Source organism: Genypterus blacodes, unplaced genomic scaffold, assembly GCF_046128005.1.
Source record: "Genypterus blacodes isolate CSIRO-AG114 ecotype Tasmania unplaced genomic scaffold, CSIRO-AGI_Gbla_v1 ptg000156l_1, whole genome shotgun sequence".
In the NCBI taxonomy this organism is placed as follows: Eukaryota; Metazoa; Chordata; class Actinopteri; order Ophidiiformes; family Ophidiidae; genus Genypterus; species Genypterus blacodes.
The window spans coordinates 3,155,927-3,180,286 of NW_027466957.1; the positions used below are offsets into that span (position 1 = coordinate 3,155,927).

Below are 24,360 nucleotides of genomic sequence, written 5' to 3' on the forward strand. Positions count from 1 at the left end.
TGCGCTCCTGGTCGCAGCGGGTTTAGAGAGATTGGTCATGGCAAATCATGATCAGCACCATCATCTTCAGCATCAGAAGCGCACTTTACTTTCTTTTCCGTACAGCCGGATCACGATGAGATCGTACTAAATAAAACACAAATCGGTTTCCATTTCGGGAAACTTTGTTCTAGAGACGATTATCTCAAAGCGTGAGGAATGGAGATCGCAACTTTTGTGTTGTCAAGTCTGGCTCTGCTCTTCGTCGGAGGGGATATATTCACTTGGTAAGATCAGTTTTGCTTTAATTTGACGGTGTCTTATTACACGTATTAGCTCTCCAAAATTAAATAAATAACGCCAACTAGAGAAAAATGGAGGCAATATTTTGCGGATTGCATGATTTCTTATCGATAGGCGGTAAACTAAAGACCAGCATCATCATGAGGCAACCAATCACTCTCCAATATGTATGAGACGATGCTCTCCTCATACATATTGCCAACCAGTTTAATTATTATCACCTTGATGAATATTGAATGTATTTTTAGTGTGTAATATGTGTCAAATGAATGCATGCTTGTCTGCATTTTGTGCTGCCATGTAAAAAGCACGCAGCTTTTAGTGAGCCTTTTCTTTTGCCTTACCTCTAGGGATGTGGATCCAATAACCATATTTGCATAATGCATATGCATAACACTAGGGGATGTTTTTAAATGGAGATGAGGCTGAGTTCAGGTGATGGGTGCTATTTTTGTATGGCAGATAATGTCACCTATCAACTTCCAGGCCTGTTCACCAGGGGTCAAATATGGGATGGTCCCATCATGTTCATGGAGCAGCACAGGCCCACTGCACAGATGCCTCTATGTACACACCTTTACATCTATGCAGCCTGAGACATGTGACATAAAAGCAACAGAGAAGGACAGTTAGGGAGTTTATTAAGAAACGGGAAGAGATGCTGGCACTTTTGGAATGATGGAAAGCTGCCATATAAAACCTCTTGCAGTGTTCAGTATGGGTGGTTCATATTTTGCCTTTAGAATGTATATGTGTCAATATTCCATAGAGTATGTTGTAACCTGAAGAGAGGAGGGATTGCGATTTACCAGATCATGAATAGGGACACTGGTGAGGTGCAGCTGCATGTGATGTGATTTTCAGAGAGGTCACATGACTAAATTCAGAACAAAACATGATCTGTTGTATATTGCGAAAAACATTACTCCAGGTTAACTAGTGTCTGCAATTGAGCCTCTATTTCCCAAGCCCCAAATGATGTCAAATGCATTTCATAGAAATGTCAAAAGGTGAAGCCATATCATCTTTGGGTAGACTTTGGCCAAAAAACTTCAATTGTCCCTTGTGGCTGTACACCAGTAGAGGGAGTAAAGCTGTTGTAATTGGGTTTTCCAGCTATATTGCCACTGCTGTTCTGATTGTTATGCTCTCAGTACAATGCGAGTGTAGGCTTTCTCTTGCACCTCATTATGTCTTAGCTTGCGTTCTCCTCCTCCTTTCTCTCTCTCTGCCCACACACACACACATACACACAGTCACACACATTGCTGTATTGGTTTAAAGTTTCAAGTTGCAAATGTGCATTTTTCTGTTGCAAACTCATAAGTTTATTTTTCTCACTCCCCCCTCAGAACACTAGTACTCTGCATCTGTTTTTAGCTCCTCGTTAATCCATTTCACAGAAGGTGCTTAGCTCAGTCATACCTTGCCATCGTTGGTGTGTGGCGTACATTTCACAGTTTTTTTATTTCAGCTCAAGTGTCACTTACCATTCACTGCACCACACACAATCTGCATTACCTAGATGTGTCTGCTCCCTTTAATGCATGCAACAAATATAGATGCTTAATAAAAAAGTATGGATTATTCGGTATGTGTTTGATGCTTGATTAAACAGAACAAGCTGCAAACCCCAAATAATAGAGGAATACACAATACACTAAAACAATGGCGCACAGTCAGTGTTGGTTCTATAAACATTGAGACGTACAAACACAGACATTGAGTCGAAATTGATTTTGGCAATTAAGCTTTATTGACTTTTGCTTGTATTTGCCATCAAAAAGCTGCAATGTTAACAAATGTTACAGAGTAAATGTATGAAATTATTAGCATGCAATCAGACCCAAGTATTTCCTCTATAGAAGTCCAAAGAAAGGTCAGTTTAGCAAGCACTTGAGCATTTAAATGCTCTTGTACATTTATATTCATTGGGCAGATGCGTTCAAGGAAGGACGTGAACGTATACACTGAAAAGCTTTAGGCCTTTCTACAACACTGTGAGGATTTCAGTAGATTAAATCAGCTGCAGAGCACCGTCCAACCAATGGACTACAAGAGAGGTGTAATTTGTCACAAATTTTCAAGTGGTTTGCCACTGGAGGGGTTTAATTTGGGAACTGCTGAGTTTGCAGTAAATGTACATGAAGACTTCATTCAGCTCTTTGCAGGGCGAAGCAAAGGCATACAAACAGCAGCACTACGTCAGATGTAGTTCAGAATGGGGATGAACAAAGCTAAATCTTGTGTAACTTAGCTGCTAAGAAAGCAAGCTGAATATAGCAGATCCTTTAATAATGCAGCCTCTCACCAGCTGCCTGTGAGATTAAGACAATTATTTCAACGTGATAACAAAGTTCAGATGAAAGCAGGGATTTTTCAAGATTGCCGACATTGTTTCTGTCAGTTTTATACATTCCTTTTTTGCCACTACGTTGCTCTGTTCTGGGGATGTGGTGGCGTAAAGAGTAAAGATTCTACAAGGGTCCATCAGGAGTCACTGTGAGGTCAGACATGTTAAAATGTGTAATTGTACTAAATAATTACTTATAGATGAATGAAACCCAATTGAATCTGAATTGTTATAATCATATAAAAATCTGTGTGCGTCTTCAATTAATAGAAGCACTATACGCCATGACATTGCTCTTCAAAATGTAATTGGTGTGTGGGAAAGAGAAATAAGTATTAACAAATGCCCTGGTTTTCTCTTACATATCAATGGCTGAGATAATGGGGCTTTGATGCATCCTTTGGGAGTGTCTCAGCATGTGTGTTGCTTGCCCCATTGGACTTTGCTCAAGTGATGTTCCAATATCCTCAGACAGCACCTATTAACTTAGGATAAATCACAATTTTGGCCTAAATATCCACTTGGCAACCATATTTGGCCGGTCGCCAACGAAAGTTCGGAATCAGAGGCTCATCAGGGTGTGACCCCAAGAGCCACTATCCTCCTGTCTAAATCTGTCCAAAACACAGGAGATATACTGTGTGTTCCATATCTGCAACTGCTGACGACCCCTAAACATGTTGTGTAAGTGACAAGGGGAGTAACTGCCAATAAGACTAAAGAACGGTATACTGACATATAGAAGCATTCTTTTGTAGATAGATGTGTAATTTAGCCATACAAAAACTGTTAAAGTAAAATTAAAATGAACTTCCTTACTCATCTTTCAACCAGGTTTATTGCACTTGTGCGTTTTCTTTCCATTTCCATTTGGAAACCCATTGCTTTCCCCCAGCATGGAACTTGGTCAGTGTGAGGCTGGAGCTCACCTTTTACTGAACTCCTTCATTAACTATGACCTCCAGCTCAATTCTGACCTCTTCTTTAACTGAATTATTTATTTCCTTTCTATTATGAAATTGAAAGTACTGCTGCTTGTCGTGTGGTTCAGGTAAACATTACGTGTCCTCTCTGGTGCCTCCTGGCCTATTACATCCTTTGTTCCAGACCACTTTTTGATAACATAAAGCATCAGTACTTTCATGCTCTGAAAGGTTCATAGTTTATCTCTAACCATGTGGAAAATACTGATGATATCTAGAGTTCTTGCACTATTTAGCACTGTTTTGTTAAATTGTCCGGATGGATTTGGTTCATCTTTCCCACTAAATCTTAATGAAAAAACTCACTTTTAGTGTTGGGCACTGTTGCTCTGTCACGACTACAAGCTTGTCACTATGTTTTGCTTTAGCAGTTTTTGCTGTCTTTCACCCTATCCTCATCTCATTCGATTGTTTTCTAATTACTCTCATGTTATGTCGCATGTGTCATCCTTGAACAGCACTTTAACTTATTTTTTAAACCAGATAGCCTTTAAGAGAACCAACAGTTACTTTCCTTTTACTAATGACATTATCTTCCATTTTTCTAAATGAACAGCAACTGCTATGTCAGCTACCTCTCTTTCTCTTTTTTGTTGATTGGGTGTTTCTGTTCTTTAAGGGTGCCCTCTAATTTAATTTGTCTTGAGAGTGGATTAGAGAGATTTATTTTGAAGTGGACACAAGGAGGACAAATTGCACTGTGGTCAAATGTGTTGATGTGCTGCAGCAGGACGATATTGTAACATTTTCTGGCCTCTAGTCTATCACACTTGTCTGTAAATGGTTCAGGTGACACGGTGCTCCCAGCTAATCCCTATAAGAGGCTAAGTCAGCGGATAAATCCACAGAGGACTTTTCGCAATAACGCAATGATTTGACCTGAAAAACCGGCTGCATGACATTTATGACTTTTAAGTATTATAAAATAGCATTGAATCACTTTACTTTATCACTATAACTTTAAATATTTTAATAGATTATTTTATATTTGCTTGTTTATTTGATAGCTATTATAGTTTCTATTTGGAAAAAGTAAGCTTTTTTTATTGAGTTGTACATGTCATGACATTCTGTTTTTTTTTAATCCATTGTCATTATTTATTCATCTACTGTTTAAAAAAAATAGGTTCAGATTATATTCAAATTTCAGCAGCACATCCTCAATGTTAGAAAGAAAACATATTTTATCAACTTCTTTAGTCCTTGAAGTCAAATTGACCCCAAGGACAATACGAGGGTTATTGTACCTAGTAAAGCAAAAACAGAATAAACTAAAAACAAGTGACATAACTTGTCAACTTACGTCTGTATTTTGTGTTCTATCTGCACAACCTGATCCTCTGGCACTGAGCAGGGTTTGTGGCCCATAAAACGCTTCTGTGTGCAGTGAAGTGTTGAGTCGTGAGGCTGGAAATGGACACGTCAGGGTTTTTATATTTGGAGTAACTATGTTTGTTTGGGCTGTTAGAGAGAGAGCAGAGGAGCTTGCTCAGTGGTGAACTGTACTGCATGTCCTCAACCAACATGTTCATCCAGCAGATTCCTTCAGTTAATTTATGTGTATAGTGAGAGAACAACTAGAGAACCAGGGTTCATGGCAATGCTGAAGTGCACCTAGACTCCTACTAGCTACTGACCCTGTGGAGGCGTGGAGAATAGTTGGATAAGACAACATGTTCTATCTTTTTATTTTGTTAATATTGCTCAGTACATTTATGTGCATGTTAAAACTGTGAGTATACTCTCATTGCAACAATAATTAGATTTTTTTCAATTACATGTAGAAGACTGAAATGGTAAAAATCCATGAAAGGTTTCTGTAAATGTGATAATTAGATTAAGCGTTCACACGAATTTCCAAACCTGACTGTCTCTCCTTACATACAATTATGCAACACTTCATGTATATTCGGTAAACTGTGGAGTCCTATTGATTCTCCATACATGCCTCTTACATATTTTTTTCAGAGCATCATGCGTATGCAAATGCAATGACTGTCTCCTTAATTGAAGAAGGGATTCACTGAGCAGGGGCATGCCCAGACCAGTTCATGAGAGGGGGCCCAGGTGGGCTGGAGTATCACATGCTATGTTTTCAGGTTTAGTTTTGGCTGTCTAGATTTTGAGCCAAAGAGTTTATTACAAAAACCTACTGTTATAATGGAGGAGCTTTGCCTTTTTTACGTAATGTTCAAGACTGTGCAAAAGCAGAAATTGGTATGTTTCACTCTTTGGTTTGGTGCAATTCAATCTGTCAACTGCTCATTTGAGCAAGTCTGAGCGCACCAACCACAATCAGATGTGGATCAAAGCAGTATGGTACCAAAGAAACTCTTGAGCAGTGAACTTGTGGTTTGAACACACAATTTCAAATCACATAGAAGCGGATCTAAAAGAATGTGACGTGATTAATGATGAGTAAATTACACCTTTGATTATTCATAGCAATTAAAACGGATGTGTGAAGGTGGTAAACTATCATGCTCATTTAGCATGTCTTCAGATGAACATGTAGAAGGTTAGCATGTAGTTGTATCTATTCAGAATGAGCTCCATTCGCCTATCTGCCATCTGAGGCAATCATGTAAAGTAGTTGTGACTTTCTTCAGTGTCTTAATGTCAAATTCAGCTTTTGTTTAGTTTGGATCCTGATCATGGATTTTCATGATCACCATGTAAGGATCACAGTGTTTGTTATTTAGTTATCCTGGCATAGTAAATATATTCCTGTTGTGATTGTGTTACTGCCATCCTAAGACATCTCTGATCAATCACACTTGGATTGTTTTCTGTGTGGAACTGAACTGAACCAAGTAACATTTGAACACTTGTACCCTGATATCTTTGATGCTCATTAGTTAGCTGTGATACCACTAGCTAAATAACCTAGTAAGGTGTGTACATTGTTACAAGTGTTCACAAGTGTTATTCTGCATCAGGGAGCAAGTATTATATAAGATATACATCATTTGTTCTTTTGGGGCACCCACATGGGGCTAGTGCCACCTCAGGGCCCTCCCCAGACACACCCTTGTTACCCAAAACTATTTTAACCATCTTGAGAAAATGTTATGGAATATGTGCAGCTCAAAGAGGTCTCCACATCCCATTTGGCGATGACAGAGATTAGTGGACAGTGGAATCTGGAATTATTCAACTCAAATTTACTTCAATATAATGACATCTTGACATGTAATTTGTTCTACAAGAATTCAAACATATCTTAAGTGTAAACAATGTATTTGTATTTGTGCACACCAGATTTAAGTATGAAATAGAATTAATTGAGACGTTTACACTCATTGAAAACAAAATGCATTTGAAGGATCCTACCTGTTTATCAGAGGCAAGATGATGCCAAAACTTTAATATGAAAAAGCCCTAACCTTTCAATAGAGGCTGAGGTCACTGAGTCAGGTTGCAATCTCATTATCTCGATGCTGCCTGCAGTGTGATTGGATGTCAGTAGACAGGTTGATCTGTATGAAGACCTTCCTTCCTCCTTGCTGCATGGGCTTGCTTCCCCTTTCCATAATCATTTTCTTTTTCCAAAATAACTTTTGAGTTATTGATAACATAAGAACTTTTATGCAGGGGCTGTGACTGCTCCATGTCCCAGGTGCAGGTATCCATTAATGGCAAGGTGTAACTCACACTCAAAATAGCTTAAAGAATGATAGTGAGCAGAGTTGGCATTTGTAGATGTGTCTCAGCTATACACATTGCATTTACACCTGACTTGCTTCCACATAAATGATGTGAGTCCACCACACTGGATCTTCATGTGCTGGAATTATGTTTTAATGCAATATCTTTGGTTAACATATAAATCATTTGTTTTTTTGGGGCACCCACGTGGGGCTTGTGCCACCTCAGGGCCCTCCCCAGACACACCCCTGTTACCCAAAGCTGTTTTACACTGCTGAAATGTACCATGGCAATGCTAATATAGGTATTAAAAGGTGTGAGGGTGCCCAATTTGCTGAATATATGACTCAGCTCCAATATTGAGTTCACTGGAACTAATGCACAAACATACAGTATGTACACACACACACACATACACACATGCATGCACAACTACACACACAGGGGCGGCATTGGCTCAGTCCTTAGGGGGACCAAGAAAGTGGACTGGCTGCTGGCCTCCAGGACACTGCCGAGGTGCCTGTAAGCAAGGCACCGAACCCCCACCTGCTCCAGGGGCGTGATATACAAGAGGGGGTGCAAGAAAAATGTGCGTGTATGTAATTACATGTGATCTGACAAATCTTATCTTACCTTATCTTATCTACACTGCACCTGTTTATAATACCTTACTTGGTTAAATTATAATTCATCTAATTGAATTTCAATGTTTTTGTAATGTTGCTCCTCTGATACTGGTTCCAATAAAGCAAATGATATAGTGACAGACTGTGTGTAGTGACAGGTCAGTGAAGGGGGCTGATGTTTGGCATGTACAGGTTACTATCGGTGTTACTGTTTAACACTCATGAGGCTTATTAACGTGTGCAGCACTTATGATCATGAAGAGACGCCATAGATTTGAGACAGGCTGCCGCTCTTTTTTCTTTTCTCTTCTCCATCTCCTCTCACCATCTGTTTAATGTTAGCTCATAAACATGCCGGTTGCAGATCCAGGCCTCAGGAGATGCATTTAATGAAAATGGGATATCGAAGGAAGAGGAACAGGCGTCGTCTGGAAATAGGGGCTTTGAACAGTTTTACCACAGATGGAGGTTTGAGGGAATGTGGAGTTTGGTTTATCTCTCTAAACACCGCACTAACATTCAACCCCATATAGGATATAGTGAACAGGGATGTTTCCTACTTGCCCTTTCTTGCAGAGTGATGTGAGGATTTCTTTCAGACTTTTTGGGCACATTGTGATCATTCATCATTCTTACATTTCTTACATACAATTTATATACTGTGGAGTGTATCCCAGAAGTCAATTGGATGGGAAGCACGCTACAGCCTGGACGGGTCACCAGTCCATCACAGGGCTGACAGGGCTCCAGTGCACAAGACTGAATTGCATAATGAGACAGCATAAATCCAGTTCTCGAATTCCTCCATGTGCCACTCAAGAGACACTCCACAGTACTTAGTACTAAACCTCTACAATTTCTTTCAAGAATCTTTAACCCTTTGTAACAATGGCAGGTGATGTGAGTAGCGTGAGGAATAGCGCAATGTCAAGATAAGGATGTGATAGTAATATATAAGTGATTGTATAGGCTACACAAGATTCAATAAGAAACCATTACACCTGCTGGCGATTATTTCGTATCGGGAAAGCTTTGCAGGTCCTCAACAATCATCAATCAGCAAAGTATTGTGGTAAATTAATGACACAAACACCAATTTAAGGAGGTGGCCACTGCATTTAATTGCCAGTATGAAAAGTTAAAAAGCATACACTCGAGCGGTCAGCAAGTCAGTGTATTGGCATACAGCTGTAGAGATACACAGGCTCTCATGCTCATATTCACCCCAACTAACCACAAAGCCACATAGCCATCGTAATCATAAAAAGGCTCATTCAGGAATTTTCAGTTCAGTTTCAGTTTAAGTTCAGTTCAGATTACAGTTATAGTTGCAGTAGATTTTAAGATTTTCTCCCTTCCTCTTTGATCTATCCTTTTGGGAGCAATATTTTATGAACTGACCACACGCCCATATTGTTACTCTCTTTAAGTGATTAATACAAAGTAATCCAGTGATACAAACTTAATTCAGTTGATGGAAGCTTGTTTGGACCTGAGCTGTGTAACAAAAACCACAGTTCTAACTTGGAAAATGAAAAATATCTCAAAATGGTGTGTCTGTTCAGAGGTGGAAATTCAAGACGGACAGAAAATCCAAGGCAGAAAATCTCATATACTCCACCTTCACTGTCAAATCACAGCACCATGAGGCATCAACGCTTAAGTCAGGGAAAACGTGAAAATGTGATTATAACAGGAAGTTCACTAGGTAAAAATGATGGTACTGTAAAATTGTTACTATATCTGGGAATGTTTCTACCTCGTGTCCATAGAGCCCAGAATAATGCTCTTCTGGAGTTCAGAAAGATATTTGCAATCTTTAACTGGAATAGCTGCGATAATATGATAATATGACAGTCTAAGCTGCTGCTCCTGTCCTGCAGACCTGACTAATCAAGTGAATGGATTTAGCTTATCAAGATATGGCACACATCAACTCTTGATCATGTGAATACACATGATTGAATTCATAGGTGAGGAGAGACAAAGTAGATATTGACACTTTGCTGCCCTGTGGTCCTGCGGTCCAGGACTGATGATGTAGAATGGATGAAATCAAGAATTGTGATTTTGCTTAAAGCAGATGGGTCATATTGATACAACCAAATCCATGTAATGTTCAAGTCACATATAGAACTGCTGCCTTGATGCAAATATCACAGGTATATCTATACATTCATATATCTATGAATGTATAGATATATTTTTATGAAACAATTTTAGAAACATTAAACAGGATGCTATATAATACATAGGATTTGATTTGGTCCCTGTTTAAATTTCACCCTCATTCCACTTTCTGTCCCTTCATGTGATAAGGCATTTGTGACCTTGGCACATTACAGATTCTTGAAGGAAAAGCTCTTCATGTCCAGATTTAGAAGCTGCCAATTTCTAAAGAAATCCAGGATTCACATAATGATTAATTAATCCACTCAGTGTTCCCATTTTTTCCTGACATGACAGTGATTACCCAACTAAAAATACAGCTGCCACTACAAAATGGACTCCAAGGAAACACAGCATATGGTTTCATAATGTACAGTTCATACTCCATGTTTTTGTGCAGGTGGTGTGTTACTGGCAGGTTTTTCGGCAGGTGCTTCTCTTGCAGCTGAGGTGTGCTTGCTCAAGTGTCTGACATGCTTCTTAGCTCATTGAACGGCTTTCCATTGTTTGTCAAAAATAACTCATTCTGCCAAGCCCCTCTGTTGGCTCTTTCCCTCTTGATTCTGAGTTGAAGTAAGATTTTTCATCACCAGGTGTCAATTTGGCCTCTAAAGCTGCACATGTCCTATTATATTAATGGAACAACTTAAGCATAATATGCTTAATTGAAAAGATTGTTACCACATACGGTGTGACCAAAACCTCAGGCTGTATCTGTTTACATGCATACACTTACAGAAAGCAAAACTGCCACCTGGTGGTATTTGTGCTATGTTGCTTTTGTAATGATCATATAATATGGCAGTGGGTTATCAAAGCTTGCGTTGGCTTATATGAAGGGGTTAGGCTACATTTGACTTTTATTATTATCTGTATATATTTTCAAGTATGCAAGGCTGTTTCAGTTAGAGTGTTATTAACCTACACTAATGTAGTATATGTCAAATCAACAGTACTAATGGATGTGTGCATTGTGCATTCTTGGAAATGAAGAGGTCCTGAAGGACAGTACAACATGATGTTTTTGAAACATAAGCATAAGGAATTTCTGATATTATAATAACAAAACCAATTATTTTCAATGTACATATTTTTTCAGTGTTATTATCCGTGCATTTTAAGAACTGTATGCAGACTTTTCTTGCTGTAGGAAGGGAAAATGACTCATGTGACTTCTGAGTACTACTGTACTACTGGGACCTTTTAGCAAAATTAACCCCTCAATTTACAGCTTTGGCTTTGCTTGTTTATGCTTTGGATGTCATATGAGTCAATTTCCCGGACTTTCTCACAGCTCCTTCTAATTTGTATTTACATTTGTTTCACTGTTAAATACTAAATAATGTCCTGAACTGCCAATAATACACAGATTAATTTCCAAGTTATCATTATATATTATCATTATGTTATTATTACTATGATAAAACAGTATAGTTTAGAAAAGAATACCTAATAAGTGGATAAAGAATCCTTGGTCTAACCTGATTTATATGTGTGATTTCTAACACCAGTCTTTCTTTGCAGATGAACAGTTAGAGTGGCACCACACTCTGAAACTGTTTGTTTCTGTGCATCTGTGCATGTTCCTACATCACGCTGGCCAGCTGTATGTGAAGTTCATGCAGGTTTCTGGATGTGACAGGATGACAGCTGAAGGCTGCTGTGTTTGCTGTTTGTCTCCTTTAGGGCCATGCTGAGTGACATTGGCGACTATGTAGGTACAGACATTGAAATATCCTGGTTACCTAATCTGGATGAATTAATGAAGGGTTATGCCAGAAATTTTCGCCCTGGGATAGGAGGTGAGTATGAGATCTACTGCTCGCGGTGTTGGATTGCAGTTCATCCCTTTACATTTACAGCCATCCTTAGCATAACCCAACGCAAATGACAATAACAAGGATCAAAATAGTACAAAATTAGAAAGAAATCTGTATATACTTTGTGTGATACCTGCTTTGAGTCTTTGGTAAGCCGAATCTCTTGTTGACACACACAAATTTAGGCAAGGAGGAGCTTTGTAGAAGGGATCAAGTAAGAGAGGCAGATTGGTGGTGCAAACAAACAGCACCACTCTGGAGACTTTGCTAAGAATGGCTGCAAGATGTGAAACATCCAATGACCACAGCGATAGATTTCTCAATCTCACAGCTTAACTCAGCTGAGCAAAGGTGAAAATGAGGAGCAGGACCACCGCTATCATCAGACTCACACACACGTACGAACACTGCCCTGTGCACGACATGCCTCCGCTCAGACTCATAATGCAGCATCATTTGAACCTTTCACCACATGCCTGTTGATGCCACTGTTAAAATTAAAACTGAAGTAAAAGGCTCTTTATGGCCACTGAGGAATCATATCAGTTTGAAGCATTTCCTTTCATTCAGCTCATGTCCTTTTATAGGTAGTACATTTTCTTTGTTTCATAAAACCTCACACAAATTCACAAGGCAATAACAAATCAGATTTGTGTAATCTCACATAATGAAAGTAATAGTGTTTAAAAAGTAAAATTAAGATAATTCCCCTGAATGTAAAAGCATTTATATATTTTTTCAACTTTCAGTGTAAGAGGTACATTAATTTGTGAAATACACAAAAATACTTACAAATATAACCCATTTTTTTAAAATTACAAATGACATTCTCGAGTCATACTTTCTCTCCAGCAAAATGCTTTACTACCAGTAAACATGTATATCTTAAAAGTGTAATTTTTACAAATGTATTATGAATCTGTATGTCCACTAAAGGATGATTCTAAAATGCACTTGTTTTGCATCAGCAGCAGATTCAAGTACTGCTGACCTTGACATGCCCTAAACATGCATCTGGTGCATGGGCGATGTGATTTGTAATAAATGGTTATGATTTGTTCTAAATTCTTATGGAACGTGTTGAATTGTGGAGGAATGGTAATGTATGATTCCTTAATGTTCAGTATAAATAGCCTTTCTGCTCTGCATCAGTGAGCTCCCCGCACATTTCGTCCCTCTTGAATCCAAAGACATAAGCGACTCCATTCAAATCATACAGCAAACTGTTAAGTGAAAATGTTCTAGTGTGTATGTGTGTGTATGTATGTGTTGGCAGAAGCTTGCTCTGTACAAGTCCATGAAAGCCCAGTGCTGTGTATGCCAACAGTGTGATGTGCCACTTAGCATGGTTAAACTGGGGATCATGGTGGGTGGGTAACACATGGTGGGAAATAAGGATGGGAGGGACTGACATTGATAAGTTAAAGTTATCGGAGAAGGTATGGGTGTGTGTGTGTGTGTGTGAATGTTGGGTGGGTGGAGGGTGATGGTGTGCATGTTTGCTTCTTTTCTCATCTCTTCTTCTGCAGGGCCACCAGTGAACGTGGCCATGGCTATTGAAGTGGCCAGCATTGATCACATCTCAGAGGCCAACATGGTAACGTATAGAGTCTATGTCTTCTCTTCTTCTGATTGTTCTTTGTGCAGCAGATTCTCGCTGCTTTTCACATTCAGATATCAAACGTTTTTGTTAGCATAATCCTTATTTATCCCAGGTAAGGAGTTGGAAAACCTAAGTGTGACAGCAGGGCAATTCAAACAGCAAAGACAATATTCCACTCTGCACAAATAATTTCAGAAAACGTTGGTGCATTTAGCCTAAAGGAAGAAACGAGAGATTTGTGGTGATTTGTTATTACAACTGGGCTCAGTCATTATGAATCAGAGACGCAAGACATTTCACCTACTGTAGGATAACTGATTCCCTGAGCAGTAAGTCTGTCATCTTCACTTATCTAGATTTACTTTACATGAGCGTAGTAGCAGTATCATACATTCTGTTTCAAATACAGAAATGTTGCAATCTTTTCCCTCCTTTCATCTTTTCCCATCCTTGGTCCTTGTCCTTTCACCACCATCCCTATCCTTCCTTTTCATCTTTCCCGTAATCCTGAACATCATGTACATGTCTATTGTTCTGAGGGTCGAAACATTTGAAGTCACATTTCCAGGTTGGATTAATACAGTGTCCCTTAGATTTGGTAGTTTTTATGATGATTATCATTAATCATGAATGTGTTTATTAAATCTTACCAAAATCAGTTTCTGCTTCTACCGAGTTAGTTCTTACAGATTGCCGTCACAACTCAAATATATTCCTTTACTTCAGTCTACCCAATGTTAAATAACACTTAAATAATACATTTAAACTATTCAGTAAGTGACCCTCATCGCGGTCATCAAATAGAATATATATCATGAATGATCATATAGATTACAAGATAAATATGTTGCGCATCGTCTCATGAATATTAATGGTGAAAATTCCCACAGTGGCTCTCACTGGCATCTCGTCTTTAATTTTCACAATATAATTTATTGATGATTTTCCGTAATGATTATTTGTTTATGATTTTTTTGTAAAAATTATGAACTTGATTAAAACTGTATTCTTCTGTCAAAGCAATGGCACAGTTGCAGCATCTCGTTGAGTGTATTTCTCATTGTATTTGCTGAGGTTTGCTCTGTATAAGGCTCAGGGCCCTGCTTCAAAGAATTCAAACATCTACCAAGCCCTTTTTTGGATAACATTTAATTCTTAAATGAGCGGAAATATATTCAACGACTGGCCTGTGGATTATCCTTATTTCCAACCTCTGATTATTGAGGCACAGCATAGCAATAGCTGAGTGTATTCACTGTGTCTTCTGTCTTTAATTAAAGTCTGTCCACATGCCTTTGACTCAGTGTGTGTGTATGTGTCTGTGTGTGTGTGTGTGTGTGTGTGTGTGCGTGTGTGCGTGTGTGTGTGTTTGAGCGCGTGTGTGTGCATGTACTTGCAGGAGTATACCATGACCGTGTTCCTGCGGCAGAGCTGGCATGATGACCGCCTGTCTTACAACCACACTAACAAGACTCTGGGGCTGGACAGTCGCTTTGTGGACAAGCTCTGGCTGCCTGATACCTTCATTGTCAATGCCAAATCTGCTTGGTTTCATGATGTCACTGTGGAGAACAAGCTGATACGCCTGCAGCCTAATGGCGTCATTCTATACAGCAGCAGGTATGAAGGATTAAATCATTGAGCTGCTGTATGGAGCTTTGAGTGCTATTGGCCTTCATCATATGCAGTTGTTTCAGCAGATGTCAAAACAATGTTAATATTTAATGCTGTGTTTCTTTTTCTTCCCACAAGCAAAGTCTTTATAGTTTTATTTAACCCACTCACTCAGAATCTCGAGCACAGATATTTTCCCCCACCAAGGAGGTTATCTTTTTGCCCCTGTTTTTGTGGGTTTGCACAATAAATCAAAAGGTTTTTCATGTTTATTATGTTATTAATTTTTTAAACAGTGTTTTCAATCCATAGACTCACTCAAACTGCTTGTCATGTGTGTCACCTTCATATCCAGATAAAAGGTTTATACTGTATATCTAGGCATACCTGGGTGCCTAGTCAGGCTACAAATGTACAACTATCAGCATTGTCTGCAATAGTGCTGTTTCAGTGCAAACTAGGCTTCCACGTTGTGCAATGTCGTGCATCAGTACTGCAGTTTTTGGACCTACAATTTTCACATTGCAAAGGTCCATGATAGCCCAGGTCCTAATTTGGTCACTGGTTAGTTTTGGAGCATTAGATTCTCTCAGACAGTATGAGGCTATGGTGTTCCGATTTAGCACACAAATGAACAATTAATAAATTACATTACATTACATAACTAGTGTAGACAGAGACAGACTCTGTGGGGATGAAAAGGACTGCTATTTAGCCACATTGTCATAAATGTTCACTGCAAGTCTGACTGCATGTGGTAATTTCATAACTCTTGCTTGCCATTTTTCATTCAAACTATATTATTATATTATATATTATGCGGAGACATGGTGGTGATTAAGAACAACGGCACACTTAGTACAACCCCTTAGTAGATCTAACAACAGTAGGGCAGAATGTGTCAGATATTTGCAATTGTTGTTCAAGTGTTATGTCTTGTGCAGGGCTAGTACAAACTGTTTTAATTTATCTTCAATAGCTATGTAGGTTCATCCAGAACAGTTCAGAACTACTGTTTTCCATTAATATCCCTAAAGATCAAGACAGCTGCATGTAGAATAATCATAGCAGTCCAAGCTGTACCCTGCCTCTTGACCACTGATTTAGCGATAAGCCTCTCAGCATGGGGTATGGAGAACAGCTACTTGAAGCACTTTGCAGTGAAGTGGTTTTACTTCACTGCAGCTACATGCCCAATCAAACCAAGCAAGTGGAGCCTGGCAAACTTTAGTTCAATGTTGTTTATCAAGACAACATGTCTGCACACTACATGAACATGCTAAAATCTAAGAGATCTGATCGTCATTTAGCCACAGTTAACATAGCATTAGTATTCTTTTGGTGTTGACTAGCTTGCTGAGCCTGATACTTAACTAGTTAGGGTCAAACATTTAATATGTAACAATTTCAGTGAGTGTTTCCTCTTCTGAATGCAGAGCAATTATCAGGGAAAAGGTCATTTGGTGGTGGAGTCAGCTCAGAGACTTTGCTGACTCATTGTAGCACACATTAGTTATGTGCTCATTCATGCATTTTGGGCCCAATTCTGAGTTGGACATTTAAGTGGGCCACATAAGTAACACTGCCTAAGTCAAAAGATCTGTGGGGGATGTTACGCTTATTCAGTTGAGAAATGCAGGTGTCAGATTATTAAAATAAACGCCATCCAAACCACAGCCAATATAAACCTACAGTCAACCTTGACATTTATAAACGATTGTGATGCTCAATTGACTTTCTCTGGGTAAATAAAAGTATTTTTTATGTGTACCAAGTGCATACCAAGTTTTGTTGAATCGTGTTGTTTTGCGTCTAGGATCACCTCGACGGTGGCATGTGATATGGACCTCACCAAGTATCCCATGGATGAGCAGGAGTGTATGCTGGACCTGGAAAGCTGTATGTTTAAATTAATCTTTGATTGCTTATACAAATAGCATCAAGAAAACAATCAGTAGAGTTGCTCCAGAGTGCTGTTTGGCTTCAAATAACTATTTGAACTATCCAGACACCCAAAACAGTTCAATTAATAGATAATGCAAAGAATATTTACTCCAGGTTTGTCTACAAAGTGGGTACACAACAGTACATCAATTGTGAGAACAGACACAGAATCAAACCAGCATTATTTCAAAGTGACCCTGAGCGCACAGTGTGTCACACTACAGTCTGCAAAGGCTTAACACAGTGCATTGAGTTCAGATAAGATATACCAGTGTGTATGTGTGGGTATTGATTATACTTGTATATCATCAATACTGGCTCTCTAATAGGCAGAGCTTCTGTTCAGAGCTGAGAGTGTGCACCTGCCTCCTCATAACTGTTCATCGTAGTTTGCTTACTCTGTGTAGTTTCCCTGTTAACCTCTGTTAGTACACATATTTTTGGCTACTTGGATAAGATTTCTTTGGGCTGAAAAGAAACTGAAAACTCAATTGAGCCAGGAAATTAGCACAGTGTAAATTGAAATGAAAAATTGAAGGATTTAAAGCTTAAAACGAGAACAATTTGAGGGAAATGGACTGGAGCAGTGTCGAAAAGGCAAAAGTTATGTCTGTGAACTTTAGGGAAGACAGGCCCACACTCTAACTACCACATGACCTGCTCCTCCAGGAAAAGCGCTCTCACTCATAGGATTAAATTGTATTGAATTGTGCTTTTATCATATCATACTGTATCATCCTTCTCTCTCTCTCTCCTGCGTCTCTGTCCTACATGTTATTTCCTACTTCATGACTGTTTGTGTTCTGCTCCTCATGCTTTATTGTACTTCTGTATAATCCCACTGGATGTTCCTATTTCACACCCGGCAGTTCGTGGACTTGGAATCCTCATTTCCCTATAGATTAAGGTTTTCTTTGAGTCTTTTTCCTTGTCTTCTGAGAGAGATTTGGGCAGAGTCGGGACTTTCCTGATGTTGTGGGTCTGTAAAGCCCTTTGAGACATTATATGTGATATTGGGCTATAGACTTGACCTGATAATGCACTTGCAACATAAAAACCATCAGGGGAAAAAGGAAGTAAATTAACTGCCTTGCTGCAAACCATATTGTGCCAAAGACAAACATCATTTTAGAGAGATGCAAGTTTAAATCCAGACACCTAGTGGATGGCAAACCCATCAATGGCTCATCTCAGGAAGGTAGCATATACCGAAGCCATTTGATAAGGCAGTGGGACAGAAACAGGAGGCTTGAGCCCTGAAGAGGCAAAGGTCATAAACCAGACAACTGCCATTTTCAAGAGTTGGAATGCCATAAATGTTAAAAAGACAAGACACATTGCCAGAACATGCTAGCCTTGAGCCAACAGGAATAAAGACAGTAAGTCAACTAAATGGACTAAGGACAAGGATGATATAGCGGATTACAGGTAAAGGGAAAGGGAAAGTTGGAGCTGTGGCATATGCGGATAACAGTGGGAAGAATGCTTCAAAATGGAAGAACATACAGAAGCTGTAGTACTTTTGATGTGAGAAAAATGCAGATACAGACTAACAACTAACTGAGCTTACAGACACTGAAACTGAGAAGAAAAAATATTGTAGAAGTGAAAGGGAATGGAAGCACACATACACTGAACCTGTTGGCTGTTAAACATAATGGTCCCGCATTACAAGGAACAGATTGTTCCGGTCGCCAAAGCTTGAGTGGTCCTCCCTAAGAAGAGTAGAATGTGAGAATGTAGAAGCATGATGTGATAGATACTCAGTGGTATTTCAGACTATTGTAGTAGTGTAGTGTAAGTAGTGGTAGGGACCACCCACAGTGGGAGGCAGTAGTCGAGTGGGTAGAGCTTCCGCTTAAGAACCGGAGGGTTGCCGGTTCGAGTCCCTGCCGAGGTGCCCCTGAGCAAGGCACCGAACCCTCAATTGCTCACCCTCAATTGTAATAAATGTAATAAGTCGCTTTGGATAAAAGCGTCAAATGATCGTAATGTAATGTAATGTTATGCCCTTAGCCAAACAGCTGAAGTAATCACTCCTGGAAGTTTCAGTGAATAGGTAGCAGCAAGTGTTAATATCCCCAAGGTGGACCAGACAGGGCAGATACGTAGTGTCTGTAGTGTCTGTCAACCTCTGACTTGAAAAAGCTTTGAAATGTGTCACTAAACTCAAACAGTCCAGCAGACAGGACACCATTTTATAATTTTCTACAAAGTGACATGTAACAGACAAGAAGGAAGTGGAGGTCCTTGAATTCCAGCAATCAGCTGTCAGAGAGTGTTTTCCTGCTTGGAAGATCATACACTGGTTTGAGAGCCTGGGTGGTGCTTCTAAATCCCTTGTCCTCTACAACTGAAAATGGAATGAAATTTTTTTTTCTTTGAGCCAGTCCGTTCGTGAACAACACATCACTGATAAGGAGTGGTGTCTTTCTAACCAGAGTGCTCTGATTACAAAAATAAATAAAAAGCCCATGTTATGTGTCAGTCAGTTTGGTCAAGAATCACAAGGTAGGAAAGATGTGGGTGGATGGTGTTATCACTGATGGTTTGGATGCTGTTAAATAAATCCATACAAAGTGAATGGAGCATATAAAAATAATCAATGCAAAAAAAAATGTATAAATATCACTCACATTAATACAGGAATATTCATGGTTATTGCACAATGCCATGCTAGATCGAGGGAGGAACAATCTTTCTTATGACACATGCTGATTGTAAGTCATTACAATCTCTCCTCTTTCCATTCATGTATGCAAACATGGCAATAACGTTGCTGCATGCTTGTCAAATGTTCAATCTAAAACTTTCTTCGCAACACTATAAATGTCAATAACTTTTTTTCTTTTCCATTGTAGATGGTTACTCCTCAGAGGACATTGTGTACCACTGGTCAGAGAGCCAGAGGCACATTCATGGCCTGGATAAACTGGAACTCTCCCAATTTACCATCACTGACTATCGTTTTGTTACAGAGATGATGAACTTCAAATCTGGTGAGCCTTCGTATCGCTCCCTTTTTTCCACTGTCAGTCTGAGAACCTCTTGCATGTGTCTTTAACGTTTGATACATTATGTACCACTTTTGTACTTGGTGTGCATATTTTGAAGAAAAATCTTTTCAGATTCTTTTTAAGGCAGGATTTTGTTTTTAACTCAAGGCACTTCTCTGGTCATGTTCTGTGCATAGACGGAATGAAGTCAGACTTCCTGCTGAGGCAGGCAGGAGGTTTAGAGGATGATAGCTGTTTTCAAAAAAATGCATTCTGCAAGCGTTTTAATTTACAATACACCCTACAGGAGCTCTAGCAGACAGAAATACCATAACACCAGCAATCTTAAACAACAATTTCTTACACAAAAGATATTTTTGAGTATTATCTTCTAATTAGCTTCCTCTGAACAAACATTTTGTCTATTCACTGCTTCCCAGCGGGACGTTTTCCAAGGCTCAGTCTTCGGTTCGAGCTGAGACGTAATAGAGGCGTCTACATCATCCAGTCATACATGCCCTCCATATTACTGGTTGCCATGTCCTGGGTGTCCTTCTGGATCAGCCAATCGGCAGTGCCCGCACGGGTGTCTTTAGGTTGGTATGACCTCCCTTCTGAATTTTAAAGGAGCAAAAAAAAAATTAAAAAAGACTTGAAGACCTGTCACAGGGTTAGACCATGTAAGCTTATACTACTAGTCCGATATTTCACTAAAGGAAAAAGGTGCCACTAGTAGGTCCTACTACCATCATCCTCTTTAATGGTCACTACATCCTACCGTAGCTATGGAAAAGTTTGAGGAAAAAAGTTTGAGGAAGGGCCATGGTGCCTTTAAAACCAAGTAATCAAAGGATGCACTTTGGAGCATGATCTCAACAAACTTCATGGCAATCTGCAAAATTATTTATGCAATACTTTTGAACAATGTTGACAGTTTAGCCTGAGGGTGAAAGTGCCTGGAATGAAAAGGGTTGATCCTCTAGGAAACATGAGCATGCTTGACTTTGATAATTCATGTGTATAGTTGATAATCATTCTGGGAGAAGTCTGTGGTCACGAAAGTCAATAGAATCCATCCAATGGGGTTAATTTGTACAAACAGATTAAACTTTTTGTTACACTTATTTTTTTAGTTCATTCAGATTCCACTCCGTCAGTTTGACTGACGTTACTGGGAATGCACATTATAAAACAAAAACACATTTCTTTTACCTTTAAATAAAAACTGAGTCATCTGTTTTTGCAAATTAAGCTTTCGAATTTTATTAAAACTTATAATATCATGAAACCAAAGCGGCTTGTCTATTACATGTGTAGCATAATTGGAGAGGACACTGGTTACCTACATACATTATATAGACCTCTTAATATGAGATGATCCTAATACCACCCATGTATGCTTTGCTTTTGATAACAAAAGATGATGATGATGACACTGAGTTGTAAGGAATTGATTAGTATTATTATTCATATTCATTTTTAGTGATGACTTCTTTTTTCATTTGTTGTTACTTAATTTAGTTTTACACAATTTTGTTTCATAAATGTTTTGATTATATTGTTTTCTTTGTATTTCTTATAGTGTGTATTTTTACCCTCTGTTTAAAAATCTTGAGTACAAATTTGATCGGTTTATAACTTGAATCCACATACAACATTATGAGTCCACATAACCCTAACTTTTATTGTCTATCTCTATCCTTCACAGGGATCACAACCGTTCTTACCATGACCACCCTGATGGTCAGCGCCCGTTCATCCCTGCCACGGGCATCAGCCATCAAGGCATTAGATGTCTACTTCTGGATCTGTTATGTGTTTGTCTTTGCGGCACTCATTGAGTATGCCTTTGCTCATTATAACGCTGACTACCGACTGAAAGAGAAGGCCAAGGTGAAGGCCAACAAGCTCAGCTCTGAGGTGAGACACCATTCCCATTATGGACCCATTAGGCAGCATCACATAACAAAGTACAGGGAAGCAATGGGCTGTGATGAGTAATGAGCACACCTCAACCAGAGAACCAGATTCAACCCTGTTTCCTGCTGAAGTGACCTTGAGCAAGGATATAATTTGGCACTGGAGAAGGGCTGGAAAATAGAGGATTTCCCCACAGGGAGTGAGAGAGCTCATTATACTGTCTATTCCCTTTCCTGTTGATCCTCATATTTCTGAGGTGCAGCTTCAAATGAACCTTTTTATTTGATTAATACTGTCTGTGAATATAAAGGTTTTGCACAAACAGCAATTTGGTAGAATTTAAAGTCAATCAGACTCACTGATATGATGAGTTATTGTATACTGTTGTTTGTTTATTGTTTCTTTTATGACCCATATATTTGGTATGATTACTTAGAAGATACAGATACATTTGTACCTTCACGTATAAGTGACAATTTTTTATTATCATTATAAATGATGTAGCAGCGATCATTGGTACACATGTCCAAGGTGCAACAAGAGGCTATGAAAATATAGGATGTAGCATTAATCTGAATTGGGATTCAAATCTGTAACAATGGTTGCAATTGTGAATCCTGCTGGTAATGAAAGCATGCATCTGTGTTGGCTTGAGAGAGAAATGGTTGACCTCTGGCCATGTTCTTGATGATAAAAGGCGACTAAAGAAAGTTACAGATAGACTCAGTGTGAATAAATTGTTCATACTTGTGTATAAGCCACTTCTGATCAATGTCATCTGCTCATCCAAAAGGCCAAAAAATGTGATGAATGTTTGATGCTCACTCAGGACTAGAAGTTCACACTTTCTGTCTCTTTGTCTCTTTACAGTCCATAGTGAAGAATGGCAAGCAGGCCATGGTTCTGTTTTCACTGTCGGTCACAGGCATGAATCAGGGAGTTGTGATTTCCAACCGTCATGGCCGGGCGCAACGCTCTGCTAGTGATATTCCTGGGGAGGGTGGCAGTGAAGAGGTTGAGCCGAGAAGAAGAAGGTCCCGGCAGCCAGATGAGAGTGAGGAGGAAAAGAAGTGCTGCTCCAGGTGCATCTGCAAGCCCATCGATGCTGACACCATCGACATCTACGCCAGGGCTGTGTTCCCATTTACTTTTGCCGTGGTCAACGTAATCTACTGGGTGGCATACACCATGTGAGATGTAGGCAGCAGGACGCTGAATTGATGCCACCCCAGGCTGTACATAAAAGAAACTGTTGGAGCTGTGCCAATTTAAACTCCAGAAGACTGGTACAGCTAAATATACTGCAGGCCACTGTACAAACTTCAGACGAAATGAAGTGTAATGGCCATGAATATGGAAAGATGATAATTAATGGAAGTAGTTAAGAGTTTAAAAAGTGTTAACAAGACTTTGCATATTTAAGTATAGATCCACAAATATGGAAAGGACTTTGCTGCCTGTTGGAGGCTCACTTCTCACGAAATTCCCAAAATTCCCAACACCATCCATAGCTAAATAAACAAGCTAGAATTCTTCATTCCACCACTGACTCACCACAGGACACTATTAGAAATCATCCAGCTTGTATACCTGCTCACATCTAACACAAACAACTTTAATTAGATTACAGCTAACTCAAAGCCACAATCTGGAAAGGACTGCCTGTTATCTTCGCAAGCAAAGCACCACCCCCGAAAAACAGGATAACAAGATGAGGGGTACAACTATTCTGCATGGCTGATAACTCAATCAACCTCATCCCCACCATAGCTTCACCCCACCCCCTTTCGTCCTCCACCCGTTTTTCCAATTCATTTTTTGTTTAGGACACCATCTGGATTGTCTTATCTCCTCCTGCCGGTTCTGCCTGTTTCCTCACCATTAAAGGACTTCTTCCACGACTTGCTTGTCTCTCTCCTTCCTTCAAATGTTCCCTTGTACTTAGTGTTAAAGATAATGACGATGGCCACCAAAATTTTAGGATTAATCTTCCTGGGACCAGTTCCTGAATTGTTTATAAATATTGAATTTTAACATGATGGTAGTACCAGAGGAATGATTAAGGGTTTGCCAATGCTTTATAAACTCCAATGGCAAATATTTACCCTTGCTGAAAAAGAGGTAGAATTCATTTAAATTCTAGGTTTGCAAGCAAGTTTGAAGAGGCCACACCGGAAGTTGAAGCACCGTGTAGTGTTGCACCGCTGAAGTTGTGATGGATTGTGGCCACACCGGACACGGGAGTGCTGTGAATAACCACAAAGCGTCCTGATGCACAGTTATTTTCATTTCACCAATGTGACTGTTTACACTTGACACACCAAGGAGCGCCAGCTCCCCAGAAGCACCTGGTGTCAGGTATTTTTTTCTTCGGGGCACCACACGCAAATGCAGGAAGTCAG

General features: G+C 39.4%; 1 protein-coding gene across 1 annotated transcript; it reads left to right on the top strand.

The window, feature by feature from the left end:
• gabrd (gamma-aminobutyric acid type A receptor subunit delta) lies at positions 1-23,839 on the top strand. Its single transcript, XM_076166789.1, has 9 exons — positions 1-266; positions 11,748-11,863; positions 13,411-13,478; positions 14,884-15,104; positions 16,915-16,997; positions 19,904-20,041; positions 20,479-20,634; positions 21,747-21,958; positions 22,829-23,839. The coding sequence occupies exons 1-9, from the start codon at positions 199-201 to the stop codon at positions 23,150-23,152; spliced, it is 1,386 nt and encodes a 461-aa protein (XP_076022904.1). The 5' UTR covers positions 1-198; the 3' UTR covers positions 23,153-23,839.
• Positions 23,840-24,360: the final 521 nt, after the last annotated feature.